The sequence below is a fragment of the Venturia canescens genome, chromosome 5, assembly GCF_019457755.1.
Source record: "Venturia canescens isolate UGA chromosome 5, ASM1945775v1, whole genome shotgun sequence".
NCBI lineage: Eukaryota > Metazoa > Arthropoda > Insecta > Hymenoptera > Ichneumonidae > Venturia > Venturia canescens.
In genome coordinates, this window is record NC_057425.1 from 23,198,709 (window position 1) to 23,216,201 (window position 17,493).

General features: G+C 37.2%; 1 protein-coding gene across 1 annotated transcript; it reads right to left on the bottom strand.

Moving 5' to 3' along the window:
- Positions 1-15,735: 15,735 nt before the first annotated feature.
- Positions 15,736-17,022, bottom strand: LOC122411412 (sentrin-specific protease 1-like). Its single transcript, XM_043420162.1, has one exon. It carries the CDS (start codon positions 17,020-17,022, stop codon positions 15,736-15,738), a length of 1,287 nt encoding a protein of 428 aa, XP_043276097.1.
- Between the last annotated feature and the right edge of the window lie 471 nt (positions 17,023-17,493).

Below are 17,493 nucleotides of genomic sequence, written 5' to 3' on the forward strand. Positions count from 1 at the left end.
ATATGTTTTGTCTATTAGCAACCCAAGAGCATGAAGAAATGCGTGTTATGGGCCGTAATATGATTTTCGGCTTATAACGTTGGTCACATTTCGTCACAGGTCTATCCTTGGACTTTGGCGATTTTTTTCCTTGTACTCCAATATGTTATGCTTATTGGGAACCAAAGTGCACGGTGAAAAGCGCGTTGGAGGCCGAGATATGATTTTTGGCTTGTAACTTTGGTTTCCACGAAAAAAGACCGATTTTTCGTTAAAATTGTACACGAAATATTTCGGCATTGGTTTGTTCTTGCACGTTGGTGATTTTCCCCCTTATTTTCTAATATGTTTTGTGTACTAGGAACCCAAGAGCGTGAAGAAATGCGTCTCGTGGGCTGTAATATGATTTTCGGCTTGTAACATTGGTTTCCGCGAAAAAGATCTATTTTTCGTCAAAATTGTACTGGAAATTTTTCGTCACCGGTCTGTCCTTGGCCTTTAGTGATTTTTTCCAAGTCTTCATACCAAGAAAGAATTGACGTAAAGATTTCCTTAATAGAACAGATTTTATTTATCCCTTTTCTTCAAAATTCAAATGAAAGATAGATCAAATTCAAGACACGAAAAATCCAACAGATTTGTCCACTTTGCATGTAGCTTTTGCATTCTGAATCTAGAGATGTCGTCTCATCTAAAACGTGCCCCCGATGAAATACATTTCCAAAGTTTGCAAGTGGCCGCCGAGGTCCAATTATCCACAGTTTGATAGTTGCTGAAAAAAAGTACCCGAAAACTTCTAACATTTATTATGCCAGAACTCAAAGCAGCAAAAAAAACTAAGCGAACTTTATTCAACAGAGCAACAGAATTCAAAGACGTTTAAGGTACCTGCATTGGTTTCGGAGGAAAACCATTTCAGGCCAATTTAGAAATGAATTTAGAAATTCGAAAACTCAGAATGGAATAGAAAAAGGAACATTGAAGTATTTAGAAAAGCTGAAGACTTTTGTGATGAATTTTCTAGATTACATGATACGGTTGGAGTAAATGATTTGAATGATTGGCACACATGCTGCAACACAGAAATATCAAAGTTTAGAAGTATTCGCTGTATATCAGTCATATAATCTTCAATCCTATTTGAAAAAAACCCTTTAAAACTTGCTGAACCAAGTTCCATTACACATTACCATAATCAAAGATAAGGAGTGATCCGTAGCATATATATTTATTCACAGAAATTTCAAAATGTAGAATGAATGGCACAGTATATAAATTGTATAGTTCGCAGATTTTTGCTGTATTTCAATGATCCGAATCTACAGCATTATAATGAAAAGTTGTCAAAAGTCATGATGTTACATTAAAATGACATAGCCAACATTGCATTCAGAAATTCTGTAAGTTTCTGGGGATGTTGGTAGGCATTATATTTGATCACATCCAAAACTGAGCAACAGTAGACTTATCGGAATGGATTTTTTTTATAATAATTCCACATCTGTAGTTTGCAAAGTGGAAATACTCAACATACATGTCATTCCATGAGTTTTGTAATCAAAATTTGTGTTTGCACACCGCATTCCGAAGATACGACTTTTCATATCATCAGCAAAAAAAGCATCCAAAGGCTTTCTGGAACAAGTTTGGAAATTTATCACTCGACAGACCTAACGGGAAAAGAATAACTACACAGTATACCAAGACCAGACTTTTTTTGAAAATGTGATTTACAAAATGTGCAATTCAAGATCATGGTTAGAAACCTCTCGAATCATGTTATCACAATCATCATAAAGAAGAAGTAGAAAATCATAGAACACATATTAGGGAACGAATTAATAATATGTATCGATCCGCTGCAAACTGATGGGGTGAAAACAAGGATCGGAGAGAGCAGAGCCAAACTGAATATCAAGCAAAATATGGGGATGTTTTAAAATAATGATGACACAAGAAATAAATGAGAAAACATTTATTGAAGTAAAGTTTCTAACATCATTCTGACAGTTCCGTGTGTTTTGTTCTATTTATTCGTATATACATATAACCTATTGTGACCAATTTTTCTTATGCAAAAACTTTTATCCAAGGCCACAAAGGTCCCTGTCTCTCTCTTTCGTCGATTTATTTCGATGATCAAGATCCCGTGGGCGCCAGTCGCAAAGCGACTCGACGAGGAGAGAGAAAAGGATAGTTGACCGGCTTCGTTCAGCGGGAAGAGGGCGGGATTATCCCGAGAAGAAAGAATTTGAACAACGTCACGAAATTTCAGATAATAGGTGTAACAATATTTATTTGATTAATAGTAATTTATTGCAACGACGCAGAATGAAACTTTCGAGCGCAAACTAATCGAACCTACGAAAATAACAATATTTTTGTACGGGAAAAATCAAACCGAATACTATTACGGGAGGGAGAAACCGTGGAACTAACACGCGCACAACACACACATTACCGGTCAAGACCTACGTCCTTTACACTCTAAAACGAGCCCGTTTTTCTTATTTATTTCGTCCCGGGACTACTCGTGAACGAAATGTTTAAAATCATATCATTAATTTTATAAAATACCGGGAACCCGCTAGTCGGTGTCCAGGCCGGACTAAGATGTCGATTCGCGAGCCGTTTACTCTTGACCGCACGCTCTCTCTCACTCTCACTCTATTCCACTCTGTTCCACGATTTTTCGCTCACGTATTACCGAAAACTTCAACAATTAAAAACCAAAACACGAAAGATGAGATTTCCGCTAACGACCACGATGCGAAATTTTATCCGGGAAATTTTCTACGGCCTGTACAACGAGAGCCGAGAACGCACGTGATAAAACTCGAAATCTCCCACGGGAGAATAAATTTCACACTTTGAGGCAACCGTAGCCGCGACCGAATATATTGTTTCGGGATCGAATATTCTAATTCATTTCAAATAAACTGAACGAACCGCGGAAGTAAATAGCCAAGAAAACGACTGACCCACTGATCAGATACGGGAAGCGAAAGAAGAGAACTTACGGTTTCCTTGATTTTACTACGTCCGTTCCGTTGAACACCCAGCGAAAATCTAACGAGCGTGGACAGGGCAGCGTAACTGCTTCTCCCTTCCATTCCCCCTTGCCGCTCTCGATACTTCCAAAAATGATCGACAGGTTCGCCGCGATGTCATGCAAGCATAAGACAGGGTCCCGAGTTATAGCCATTCGGCGGGAAGTTTCTCGTTCGAACCCCTAGCTTGCGACTGAATATTTTCGGTGATAATTTGCATTTTAAATTCGATGATAATTTGTGGGATCCTATTACACGGAATCCCACACGATGCGTTATAAATCGAAGAAGGGATGGTAACATTCTTTTACGACAAGAGTATGTGATTTTCGATGTTTTTCTCCCGGTATGAACTTCGCGTGGCGACGGAGAGACGAAGCCAACGATGGAAAACGAAGTTTTCGTAGCTCTCCTAAATCCTCGCTTTGTTCCCGTGGTTTTCTTGTCATTATAGCGAATCGATGGAAGTACGAGCCCTGCTCAAGGTGCGCTGTCGTGAGGATGTCAACTCCTTCTTTCTCACTCCTCCTTTTGACTCTCGAAAGAATTGAACCAGTGAAATTGTTCTCGTTCTTCCCGCTTCCCGATGTAGCCACCCTCCTGTTCGCTCCCTCCTTCCCGGTTTATCTCGTCGCATGTAACAAAACAATATTTTCGATCGCGACGTCAAATCAATTCAAACAAATTTCGTTACGACCAATCTTACGAGATCGCTGTGTGGCCGAGGTGTTAAACGGGAGGGACCCTTGCGCCTTTCACGCACTTATTCGTCATTCTTGTGACGATCACAAAAAAAAACATCGTCACACTATTTACACATGATATATAACCACGCCACTGACAATATATTCGCACTGGACAATATTTCTCGTACTCTGGTTTAATTGAAAGATTATTTCAGTTAACACTTCTTTCCAACCGAACGAAGTAATGAAATCTTGAAAAGTTTCGTTGACATACATGCATCGCGCATTGTTAATCAAGAGATTCGGTAGAGTCTCGGGACAAGTACATTGACAGCCCTGTCGTCTGCTGGTCCGAGGCTCTCGCCGAGTATACTTTCTTTCTTCAGCTCTTCAGCTTCTCTTCTTCAGGGTTATTTCACGATATCACGATCGACAAGCTGCCCGATTTGAGATTTTCGAAGAGGAAAACTGTTCAAATGAAAAACCAGACATCATTCTGCTCCCATTTCATTCGTTCGTCTTTATAAACGATTATCTTCCAATTTCAAGTCGGAAAGATATCTCTTGCGATTTTTCGGTGAGTTTTTCTGCTCCAGGGCACGATATCACGATCGACACGCTGCCCGATGTGAGATTTTCGAGCAGAAAAACTGTTTGAATAAAAAACCAGACATGATTTCAATCGCATTTTCTTCCCTCGTCCTCATAAACGATTCTCTACAAATTTTAAGCCGGAAAGATATCTTTTGCAATTTTCCGGTGAGTTTTTCTGCCCCCGGGCACGATATCACGATCGACAAGCTGCCCGATTTGAGATTTTCGAAGAGGAAAACTGTTCAAATGAAAAAGCAGACATCATTCTGCTCCCATTTCATTCGTTCGTCTTTATAAACGATTATCGTCCAATTTCAAGTCGGAAAGATATCTCTTGCGATTTTCCGGTGAGTTTTTCTGCTCCAGGGCACGATATCACGATCGACACGCTGCCCGATGTGAGATTTTCGAGCAGGAAAACTGTTCGAATGAAAAACCTGACATGATTCCGCTCGCATCTTATTCGCTCGTCTTCATAAAAGATTTTCTACAAATTTCAAGTCGAAAAGATATCTTTTGCATCTTTCCAGTGAGTTTTTTTGCCCCCGGGCATGATATCACGATCGACACGCTGCCCGATGTGAGATTTTCGAGCAGGAAAACTGTTCGAATGGAAAACCTGACATGATTTCGCTCGCGATTCATTCGTTCGTCCTCATAAACGATTATCTTTCAATTTCAAGTCGAAAAGATATTTTTGCGATTTTCCTGTCAGTTTTTCTGCCCCCGGGCACGATATCACGATCGACACGCTGCCCGATGTGAGATTTTCGAGCAGAAAAACTGTTTGAATAAAAAACCAGACATGATTTCATTCGCATTTTCTTCCCTCGTCCTCATAAACGATTCTCTACAAATTTTAAGTCGGAAAGATATCTTTCGCAATTTTCCGCTGAGTTTTTCTGCCCCCGGACACGATATCACTCAAAATGATAGATGACTCGAAATTGTCTCGTTTTGAGAATAAAGAAAATGCTCAGTTTTGATTGAAAGAAAATTTGTTGAATCGCCACTCAGAAAACAATGACTCGTAGTTGGAAAAGAGTCCACCCAGAGATCTTGAGACAGAACGAACCCGAACTGTCCCGGCCCTTCTGGAATGGAGAGTGAAAAGGTAGGAAAACTACCCAAGAATCTTGTGACCGAACGAAGTCGAACGGCCACGGCCCTCTTGGATAGAATAAGGATTGGAAATCTACCAGGAATCTTGAGACAGAACGGAATCGAACTGTCCCGGCCCTCCTGGCTAGGTCGGAAAATCTCACCTAAGAATCTTGAGTTCAAACGAAATCAAATGAACCCGGCCCTCTTAGCGTGAGAGAGGAAAGGTGTTATTTTCGAGTGCTGAGTGGTATTTTAGCGATTTTAGTTGGCTCTTTGTTTTTGTGAGCGATTCCGAAAATGAGCGAAAATTTTATCAAGAGACTCGGTAGAGTCTCGGGACAAGTACATTGACAGCCCTGTCGTCTGCTGGCCCGAGGCTCTTGCCGAGACTATACTTTCTCTGAATAAAACGATTCGCCGTGTTGGGGGTTAAATTCGCATGTGATTTTCTTTAATTACGAAGCTCATGAGTTATGTACGGCTTTGAAAATTGAACTTTCAGCTAATTAAGAAGTTCTCTATCGAATAAGCCCAAAATCAGCATGAGCGGTGGCGTAATTGCTGAGAAAAAACTTTGCACGGGCTCAAGATTATGCAAAAGTTACTAACACATTCGGGATTTGACGTATCTGTATACGTGTACTCTGACCGCTACAAACATAGGCACCTTGGCCCCCATGATCACCAATCCCCGGTGAGAGAATTTTCTTTGCAACCAATGAAGGGTGAGAGAATTTCTGGGCCAATGACATTCAATAAAAAGTGCAGGGAAGATCAGCGGAAATAAGCTAAGGAGCTGGAGAGCTCGAAAATCACCAGCTGAAGTTTCGCGTCATGTTGACGTTTGGGGTTATGTTATGAAGTGCGTGCGGGATAAATAAAAATAATTTTCGCGTCATCTAATGAAGTGCATATTAGTATTCAATTTGTTAAAACTTGTAGTATACTAAACCAGTATAAAAGCGGCCGCGTAAATGTAGTCTGTGATCTGTGTGTGAAAAAAAATATTAACAATGCGCGATGCATATGTCACCGAAACTTTTCAAGATTTCATTATTTCGTTCGATTGGAAATAAGTGTCAACTGCAATAATCCTTCAATTAAACCAGAGTGCGCGGAATATTGTCCAGTGTAAATGCATCGTCAGTTGCGTGATTATATATCATGTGCAATAATGTAGTTTATATATACGAGTTCCCTTTGATAGCTGTACGGTAACGAACCGGCCGGGGTTTCACGTTACGAAGTGCGGGACAAATGTAACAAACGTTCGCACAGTTAGTGAATAATATAAATAAGGCAAATCAGTTTATCAAAAATAGGTCTGGAAGTTGTAAGGAAAAACGTTCGTCAGCCTATAACGTCAAATTTTCTTTTTGCGATCTGAAATATTATGGTTGATAATTAATAAAAAACCATAAACTTCCCCTAGGAAAAAAAAGGTTGGGACAAGTACATTGATGGTCCCTCGTTTGTTGATAATTCCATCCATGAAAAAAACTTTAAAACAAAATTTTTATAAAAAATGGGCAAAAAAATTATTTTATAAAAAAAATACAGAACAATTCGAAAAAAATTTCACAAATCTTGAAAAAGCATCATCTTTAAAAAAAACTAAACTTTATCTCTTTTTTAAAGTGTTAAAAGAATCAAATAACAAGTAAAAAATAAAAACCGAAAAATCGCGCTTGAAATCATTTTGGAAACCGATGCCTCATTCTTCTTATTTGATTCGAAGGGCTAAATCAACTAAAAAAAATTCCATCTAATTTACGTGCAGCATTAAAATTTATTATATCAATTCGAGGCCAAGTATTTTCTAATAAATTGAAAAAAGTTACCATTTGAGTTACGTGCAGCACTAAAATTTATGATATCAATCGAAGGACAAGTAATTTATGAGTAACTACAAATTTCAACATCATGGAACTGTTTTAAGAAGCTTTTAAATCCAAAAAAATCACATGCAAGCTAGTCATTTCTTACTCTATGATGGCAGAGACAATCGATTTTTTTCAGACTTTCAGGAGCTACTGATATTATTCACAATATTCGACGTCGATTGGATCGATAGAAATTATGTTTAAATATGAGTTAAAAGTACTTGTCCGGCCCATCACTTTCCATTAAACTTATTATATTTAAATAAAAATCAGGGCTTTTTTAGAACTGTTGGAGCACAAATATTCATGCAGAGGGAATTTAGAGAGTTATTTTCAAGTAATTTTCTCTTAATTGCACTAATTTAATAAGAATGGAAACAAATTGTCCTGTAATATACAAAAGATGTTATTGTGCATCGATAAATAAAAAACATTTTGCACATTAAATATGTTGAAGCTTCCAAAATAACTCCCCAGTTTGTATTGCTATGACGGCAGTGTTTACTTCTCACTTCTTCCAGCGAACGAATTTCATTCGGCATAACTAACCTAAATCGCATTTCAATAAATTTTTAACCGGATTCTCCCGTACAGTTTCGTTTTTTTATGATTGATTTTTATTTGATTTAAATGAAAAGTGATGGGCCGGACAAGTACTTTTAACTCATATTTAAACATAATTTCTATCGATCCAATCGACGTCGAATATTGTGAATAATATCAGTAGCTCCTGAAAGTCTGAAAAAAATCGATTGTCTCTGCCATCATAGAGTAAGAAATGACTAGCTTGCATGTGATTTTTTTGGATTTAAAAGCTTCTTAAAACAGTTCCATGATGTTGAAATTTGGAGTTACTCATAAATTACTTGTCCTTCGATTGATATCATAAATTTTAGTGCTGCACGTAACTCAAATGGTAACTTTTTTCAATTTATTAGAAAATACTTGGCCTCGAATTGATATAATAAATTTTAATGCTGCACGTAAATTAGATGGAATTTTTTTTAGTTGATTTAGCCCTTCGAATCAAATAAGAAGAATGAGGCATCGGTTTCCAAAATGATTTCAAGCGCGATTTTTCGGTTTTTATTTTTTACTTGTTATTTGATTCTTTTAACACTTTAAAAAAGAGATAAAGTTTAGTTTTTTTTAAAGATGATGCTTTTTCAAGATTTGTGAAATTTTTTTCGAATTGTTCTGTATTTTTTTTATAAAATAATTTTTTTGCCCATTTTTTATAAAAATTTTGTTTTAAAGTTTTTTTCATGGATGGAATTATCAACAAACGAGGGACCATCAATGTACTTGTCCCAACCTTTTTTTTCCTAGGGGAAGTTTATGGTTTGATATCACGTCTTTTTTCTCAAAAGTTCCTCATTTATGTTCAGTTGACTATAGGATATTAGTTTAAATTTCTATGAATTATTTATGATTTTCGTCTTATAACGTTGGTTTTCACGAAAAAAGACCTAGTTTTCGTCAAAATTGTACTGGACATATTTCGTCACAGGTCTGTCCTCGGACTTCGGCGATTTTTTCCCTTGTACTCTAATATGTTTTGTCAATTAGGAACCAAAGAGTACGGTGAAAAGCAGGTTGTAGGTCGTGATATGATTTTCGGCTTATAACGTTGGTTTCCACGAAAAAAGACCTAAATTTCGTCAAATTTGAACTGGAAATATTTCGATAGAGGTTTGTTCTTGGACTTTGGTGATTTTTCTCCTTGTCTTCTAATATGTTTTGTCCATTGGAAACTCAAGAGCATGTAGCAATGCGTGTTACGGGCTGAGATATGATTTCCGGCTTATAACGTTAGTGAAAAGAAAGGAAAAGAGAAAAGATAGATCAAATTCAAGACACAACGAATACAACAGAATTGGCCATTTTTAAATGTCGTTTTGGCATTCTGAATCTAGACATTTTCGTGTCATCCAAAACATGCCCCCGATGAAATATATTTCCAAAGTTTGCAAGTGGCCGCGGAGATCCAATTATCTACAGTTTGATAGTTGCAGAAAAAAGGCACCCGGAAACATTTATTATGTCAGAATTCAAAGAAGTAAAAAAAACTGAGCGTACTTGATTCAACAGAGCAACGGAATTCAAAGACGTTTAAGGTACCTGCATTGCTTGTGGAGGAAAACAATTTCATTTCAGGATAATTTAGAAATAAATTAGGAAATTCAGAAATTTAGCATAGAATTTAGAAAAAGGAAAATTAAGATAATTAGTAAAGCTAAAAACTTTTGTGATGAATTTTTGAAATTACATGTTACGGTTGGAGAAAAAAATTTAAATGATTGGCACACATGCTGCGACACAAAAATATCAAAGTTTGAAGGTATTTGCTCCATACCGCAGTAATACAAACTTTAATACTATTTGAAAAGAAATACTTTAAAACTTGCTGAATAAAGTTCCATTACATATTACCATAATCAAAGATAGGGGGTGATACTTAGCACATATACTTATCCACAGAAATTTCCAAATTCGCAGGTATCGGCTGCAATTCAATGTATCTGCGCAATGAGTTTGGAAGACAGCAGTTTCAAATCCATCCATAAATGAGCAACTGAAGACTTTTGTAATGAATTTTTCACTTCATATTTATGTTACGGTGGGAGTCAAAAAATAAAATGAATGGCACAGTATATAAATTTTATAGTTTGCAGATTTTTGCTGTATTTCAATGATCCAAATCTGTAGTATTAGAGTGGAAAGTTGTTAGAAGTCATGATGTTACATTAAAATCACATAGCGCACATAACATTCAGAAATTCTGTAGGTTTCCATGATGTTGGCAGGTATTATACTTAGTCGCATCGAAAACTGAGCAACTGTACACTTATCGTAATGAATGTTTTCACCAATATTCCACATTTGCAGTTTGCAGAATGGGAATACTCAACATACACGTCATTTCATAAGTATTGTTGTTAGTATTTGTGTTTGCCTACCGCATTCCGACGATTCAAATTTTCATATTATCAGCAAAAAAAGCATCCCAAGACTTTTTGGAACAAGTTTCAAAATTTATTACTCGACAGACCAGGTGGAAAAAGAATAACTACACTTATATCAAGACCAGAAACTGTTTTGAGAATCTGTTGTACAAAATGTGCGATTGATGATCATAATTGGAAACCTTTTGAATCACGTTACCACAATCAGCATGAAGAAATAGTAGAAAATCATAGGACACATATTAGGCAACCAATTAATAATATGCATCGATCCGCTGCAAACCGATGGAGTCAAAACAAGGATCGGAAAGAGCAGAGCCATAGTTAAAAAGAAAAAAGACAGCGCAATTGAAAGAGAACAGAAATCAAAATTGTTTCATGTATCTGTGCATTAGTTTCTGAAGACAGTAATTTCAGATCTATTCAGAAATAAGTAGGTGAAGACTTTAGTAATGAATATCTTCGTTAATATATTCCAGTCGGAACCAAAAAGCTAAAAGATTGGCATACCTGCTATTTCACAGAAATATCAAAGTTCATAGGTACTTGCTACGTACCAGTTATACAGACTTTGGTGCTATAGGGAAAAACACTTCAAAATTACATGAACCACATTTTTGAAACTTATTATGACACATTCAAAAAAAAAGTGACAGATACGATGCATGTTGAAGCAAGCAAAATGCTGTAATTTTGTATGTCTCCATGGTTATCCGCAGACAAAATATTTGATCACATCCAAAAATGATCAGGTGTAGACTTACAGACATGAATTTTTCAACCCACAATGCCAATCGCAAACATGGTCTGGAAATATTCAATATACATGTCGCTTCATCACTTTGTCGAACTTTAGAGGTGTTCATTGCATTTCGAAGATACAAATTTTGATATCATGAAAATTAAGCACCCAATGACTTATTGAAATAAATTTCCAAATTTATCATGTAACAACTCAAGTGAATATATCTATGCATTTACATGGCTCAAAGATTTTTCAAAACTTGGGTGTATGAACAAGCAATTATGAAAGCTTTTTGTTATAAATATTTCAAATTATCTTGTTGAAATTAATATAAAAAAAATAGAAATATGAATATCTCTCGTATTGTCTCGAGAACAAATAGAAATTGGTATGACAATACACTGTAAGCTAAGGAGGTGGAAAAAAGGGACCGGTGAACACAGCCAAACTAAATGAAAGAAATTATGACAACAATACATTGAATTACTTGACCAAAGTTTTTTAAAATTTATTTGAATTCGTTTACACACAACCATCCACCTCTTTCTTTAATGTAATTACACAACATAGAATTTCTGTTTGGAAAGAACGTTTTAGAGGTTATAATGAACGAACGTTTTTTTTCTCATTGTTATTATTATTATTATTCAACACTAATTAGTCACGTCATTAATAATATCGATTCCTTCCACTTTTCAATAACCACTTTTATTTTTCTACACTCTGCACGCAACAGCACTCCGGCGGTCATAACCTCAAACGTCAACATGACGCGAAATCTCGCAAATTTGCTATCTATGTATATATTACGATATCGAAGTAGAACAGATAATTCTTAATTTTCACGACACACATTATTCACGTTTTCACTTCTCAATATTTTACTCACTCTCAGTACACTGTATGAGATCAATTAATCCACTTTTGAGGTTTTATTTATTATAGATATTATTGTCGTGAATTGGGCTCGAAACTTATTGAAACTTCTTTTATGAAAAAAATAAAATTGATTATACCCACTGCTATTTCCAATAATGTTTTATTTATTGTAACGGTACGCTTTTATGACGTCACCCGTTACGCGTGTTTTCGAGCTACTAAAAATTTAGGAGCAGGCATGAAATGAACGAGAGATTAAGGATTTGTGTGTAAAATTATAATAATAGTGTTTATTCAAAGTAACTTTATTAAACAAATGAGAATGCGATGCGAATCGTTGGTGTTTCGTGGTACGAATGAAAATATTTCTCTAATTTCAATAAACTTGTCCAAGAAACTTGTCCAATTTATGATTTCTCTCTCGAATATCAAGAAACGTGTCCAATTGTAATTATTTCTGTTCTCTTTGATAAATCCTTATAAGTTCTGATCTGTGAGATCAGAAATTAATTCCTATTTCTCTCAATTCTCAAATTTAATCAATCCGTCTAATTCTCTGCTTCTATACAATTTTAAATGATATTTGCGGACAGGCTCGATACAAATCAACTGAGATTGATTAATTTTTGGACAAATAAATTTTCTTTTTCTATCAAAGTTTTGTCTCTGTAAATAATTGAAATAATTTTGGAGAATTGAATCGGTTCTCGCCTCCAAGAGGATCGTGAAGCTTTTATTTTCAAATTAAACTAATCTTTTGCTTCCAACAAAAAAAATCAAAAATGGTGTTGAGGAAAAGGGGCCTATGCCAAGAATCTTCAGACCCCACGGAATCGCAGGGTCCCCTCCCTCTTTAACATAGGACAGATGGATCAAGTTAGAGAATCTTCAGACCCCACGGAATCGCAAGGTCCCCTCCCTCTCTAACTGAATGAATGGGAAATCACCCTCGAATCTTTGGCCTGAACGGAATCGCTCAGTCCCCTCCCTCTCGGCGTGATTGGAAAGGAATTTCACCCTCGAATCTGCAGATCGTACGGAATCGCACAATCCCCTCCCTCTCGGCGTGAAATTTGGAATTTTATAGGGTGTTGGTTTGTTGGAGCTTGTTTTCCAGAGTCACTACCTCTGTGTTCGAAGCGAGAGCTGATTCAAGAATGAGCTACCGTGGTTGCTCCGCACGGCCTTTTATACTCGTTTGAACAAAGGAATAATGATAATAATTCCGTTTAAAAATAACTTGGACTTTGATTCGCTTAGAAAATAATCTCGAACCAGAGTTTCGATTGCTAAATTCTGGGATTGGTTCTCCAATTCCCGCTCGAGCTGTAATTGGACAAACTAGAGGCTGTTTTCCCTCGATTATGTAAAATAAATGATTTTCGTATAAAATCAACTGCTTTTAGCGAACAAAAATTGTGTTTTGTATTTTAAAGCTTAAATAAAGCAAGTTTTTCTTTAATCAACGTTAAATTAATAAATTATGATCACTTTCGATCATTATTTCCCCTGGAACCAAATGCTCGCTCGTGACTGGTCATTTCTGTTGGAGCCAGCACGCTATTGGAGTTTTCTGGACAAGTTTTCTCTGGACGCTCTCAATTGCTTTTGACACCGACTTTTTAACTTGTTTTGTTTAATTGAATCTTGCCTTGTATCAAAATGAAATTAATTGGGTTATTTAAAACATAAAATGAAAGTAATTACGAGAGAAAAGAGTTTATTCAATAAGACGATCGCCTTTACGCCGAGCCACGGAGAGTCGTGTCGAGCGGCTAAGTACGAGCTCGCGTGGCGCGGGATTCAAATGTGATATTTCGTTCGAATAAAAGGGAGTGCCGTTTCAACGCCCCCCAGGACAAAAAGAATTGAGAATAGCGAAATGATTTTTGTTCTAAATTGGAGGACGGGGCAGGGGTTCGACGTCTCGATGTTCGAATGGTTTTATCCCTCTGGTTCGTCTTCCAGCATCTGTCTGAATTCATCCTCAGCATCAAGGTGTTCAAGATGTTCTCGAAGCCTTTGATGAGCTTGCTCAGCATCGAATCCTTCTTCTACCTCGCCATTTTGTTCCTTGAAAAGTTGTTGTACTTGTCGAAGGGATGCCCATGGAATATCGTCCCTTAAACTGAGCCTGTGGATGCCTCGTTTCGCGAAAAGGTTTCTCACGAGACTCTCACTCAATTTGACTCGATAGGAGCTGATGTATAGCTCGATTTCATAGCCACCGATTGTTCGATGTTCGCCAATAATAGACACGTATGCTGTTTTCTCGACCAGTTTACTTTGATAGTGTAAACATAGAGTCTCTTCCCATTGTTCTCCGATGTATGGTTTGACGTCCGAAATGAAAGCTTTTGTGGAAAAGCGAGGCGCACACGCAAATTCGTGTGGGATACGCCTTAAATCGTCGACTGGGGTCATCAGTTTTACCCCCCTGTCGATTAATCTAACTGTGGCCTCGTCCTCGTCGATTTCGAGGACTTTAGCTCGATATGCGATGTTTATGTTGATCAAGGCGTATAATTTGCCTTTTTCTATGTTTACCGGTGGAATAGGTCGTTGGTGGGCGATGAAATCGGCTAGTTCTTCAAAATCTTTTAATTCCTCGTTTTTCGCCGGAGTGGTGAAGGTTAAATTCGTCGGGCTCATAAAGTCTAGAATCATGACCTCGAGGTTGCCTTCCCATGTTGATGGCCACGAAGTTGGATTGGGAACTCCAGGGATCACGTGATGACTCATTTTGAGATTGAGGATTGCGATGGTGCTTGGATCGATGTTGACGGTAGCTCGTCTCGATGTCGAATGGTGATTTTCGACCCGAGAGAGCTCAATTTATACGACTCGAGGTTCCCCCACTTCCTTGTCCCGTAGCGCCCTCTCCAATGACGTTCTTGATGACTTTTGAGGTGGGGATGATTCTAAATTTGCTATTTCTCAATTTTCTCTTTTCTTTTATTTTACAGGTCTCTCTGGTAAGTACGACACTCAAAACTTCTTTCTCTTTTTCTCTTATTTTTCAGGTTTTAACAATCATCTCATTTCTTTTCTCTTTTCTTTATTTTTGGGTTAGTATTCGATTTTCTTTTAATAATTTGTTCTTTCTTTTTCAGGTTTCAGGTAAGTGATGTCTCTTTTCTCTTTATTCTAAATCTTTTTGTTTTTTCATTTTTCAGATTCTAGGTTCTACGAGGCTAGCTTCATCGGTAAGTAAGAATTTTTCAAGCATTTTATTTTATTTTCTGTCTATTAATTTTCTTTTTATTTTTCTTTCAGGTCTGCAGAGGCGAGAGTTCCAGGTAAGTACTATTCTTATTTCTAAATTTCAGGTGAGTATGATTTTTTGGGTTTTTCTAATCAATTTCTTTTTCTTTTTCAGATTTCTTGGTTCCAGGTAAAAAAAAATCTTAAGTAAGTAAATGATTCTATTTTCAAAAAAAAAAATATTCTTTTCGATGTTTTTAATTGTTATTTTTCTGCTTTTCAGGTTCTACGGACATTGGACATCTCGCATGTAAGTAAATTTTCATTGTTATATCTAATAGCTCATTGTTAGCAATAATTTCCTTAAATGTACGCTCTTTCTTCTGTTTTTAGGGTAAGGAGAATCACAAACAAACACCAAGGATTTGCAATGTCGATAAACATGTTTATTTGCAACTAAACTGAATTAAATTTGTTTCTGAGACTAGACGAACTGTCTATTAAAGTGTTGTTCTCATAGAGAATGGTGGTATAAAAATATCCCCTTTGGATAATAATAATAAAGAAAAATATATAATGGAATATTGTTTTGGTTTAATAAAAAAAAATTTTACTGATAACAAAAAAACGTAACTCTCTTTTGTCTTAACGGCTCTCTAATTCGCCGGCTATGATTTCACTAGCGATTTTTTTTCTTTTGTTCGCGATATCTTTTTGTGTGAAATCTAACTCCCGTCCAGCCGCCTCATATTCCGCAAATAAACACACGAAGACCCCACAATCATGATTATTGTTTTGACGGGGAATCCTCTTTTTGTAGATAAAGTTCCATTGTTGAGGTTGCCATTCCTTGCATCCTTCCTCCTCGGCTTTCCTGGTGATGTAGTCGAAAAGAGTTACCAGGCAATCTTCATTTTCACCTAGTAGGCTATCGAAATAGTTGATATTCTTTTTTGTGAGGTCGATGGAGGCCAGACACCAATGATTTCCGAAATGTAGTGGTATCAAGATCAGATCGAAAGAAAGAAGTTTGGTATTTTTTTTCCATCTCTTCACGGCGTCATAACCCCCGGCCTTTAAACGGGGGAAGAAAAAGGTGTTCATACAATGCACTTTGAAATTCCCACGAACCCGATTCGCTCGTTCCATAATCAATTCCAAGTATATGTTGATAACTTCGTCATTGATCCAGTTGTTTTTTTCGAGAGTTACCAAGCTTTCTTTTTGTATCGCTCTGTTCTTCTTATCCGTCATTTGTTTTCTTTCTTTTTTACCTTCTACTCCCTCTTTCGTATTCCTGTCTTTAATTAGCTCTTGTTCTGTAGCATGTATTTCCTTTACCGGGCTCTTTGTTTTCCTCTCCCAGTGGAACTCGCCAACTTTCCATTGAGTCCACTCTCTCCCGTCATTATTCATCTTTTCCTTATATCTTTTTCTTTCCTCTGTTTCTTGTACCCTTTTCTCTTGGTTCGTTTCTTCCTTCGTTTTCTTTGACGTTGAAGGCTCGGGTCCGGGAAGCAGCATCGGTGATACGTAGGGTTTGTTTTGCGTTGGAGAGATTTTGTTCGACACTGTCGTCTCCATTGGAATATTCTCAACTCGCCGATGCCGTCGTGTCAGCTCCAACACTCTCTCTTTGTTCGACCTCCTTTTCTCCTCTACGTCGATTTTTATCGCACGCCACCTGAAGACTTGGACTGACTTGTCTTTTACCCGCTCAGTTTGGGTATCTGAGTTCTGCGATTTTATTTGATTTCTCTTTCCTCGGTGTTTGCCTCCTGCTCTTTTTTCTTCCTCCTTTCCCCTGCTTATCCTTTCGACTTCTTTCACTGTCTCCTCTTCTTGTGTGCCGTCCCAACCTCCTTCTTGCCCGGTTTGCTGGGAAAAGTGCTTTTTCTCCGTTTGGCATCTGGTCTGTGTAGACGCGTCCATTCTCCCTATGTAACACCCATTTTAGTATGTTTGTTTCTATTCTGTTCAACACCTTTCTTACCTTTTTCGTCTTTTAATCCCACTTTTTATCGACTTTTTTTTAGCTCAATTCCTTGGTCGCGTGCTTCTTGGTTCGTCGGGCTCGGGAATCTAATTTTTCGTTCATTGTTGCCGGATCCTTGTTCGGTGATTCAATTTTTGTTCAAGATCACCGGATTCCCCGTTCTCTGTCTGGTGCACCGCCCTTCGCTACATGGTGAAGTCAGCCGGCGTGGCCCTTTTTTCGAGCATCCCTTTCGAGTGCAGTGAAGTTTGCCGCTCTTTCTTGTCCAATTTTTCTTCCATTTCCTTTTCATTGTTGCTTTTCCGTTTATGTTTACTCGAGTTATGGTAGTTATAGGTAGTTATTTAAATTTTTATTTTGTTTTCGATTTTATTGATTTTTTTCATGTTTTTCAGGTTTTCCATAAA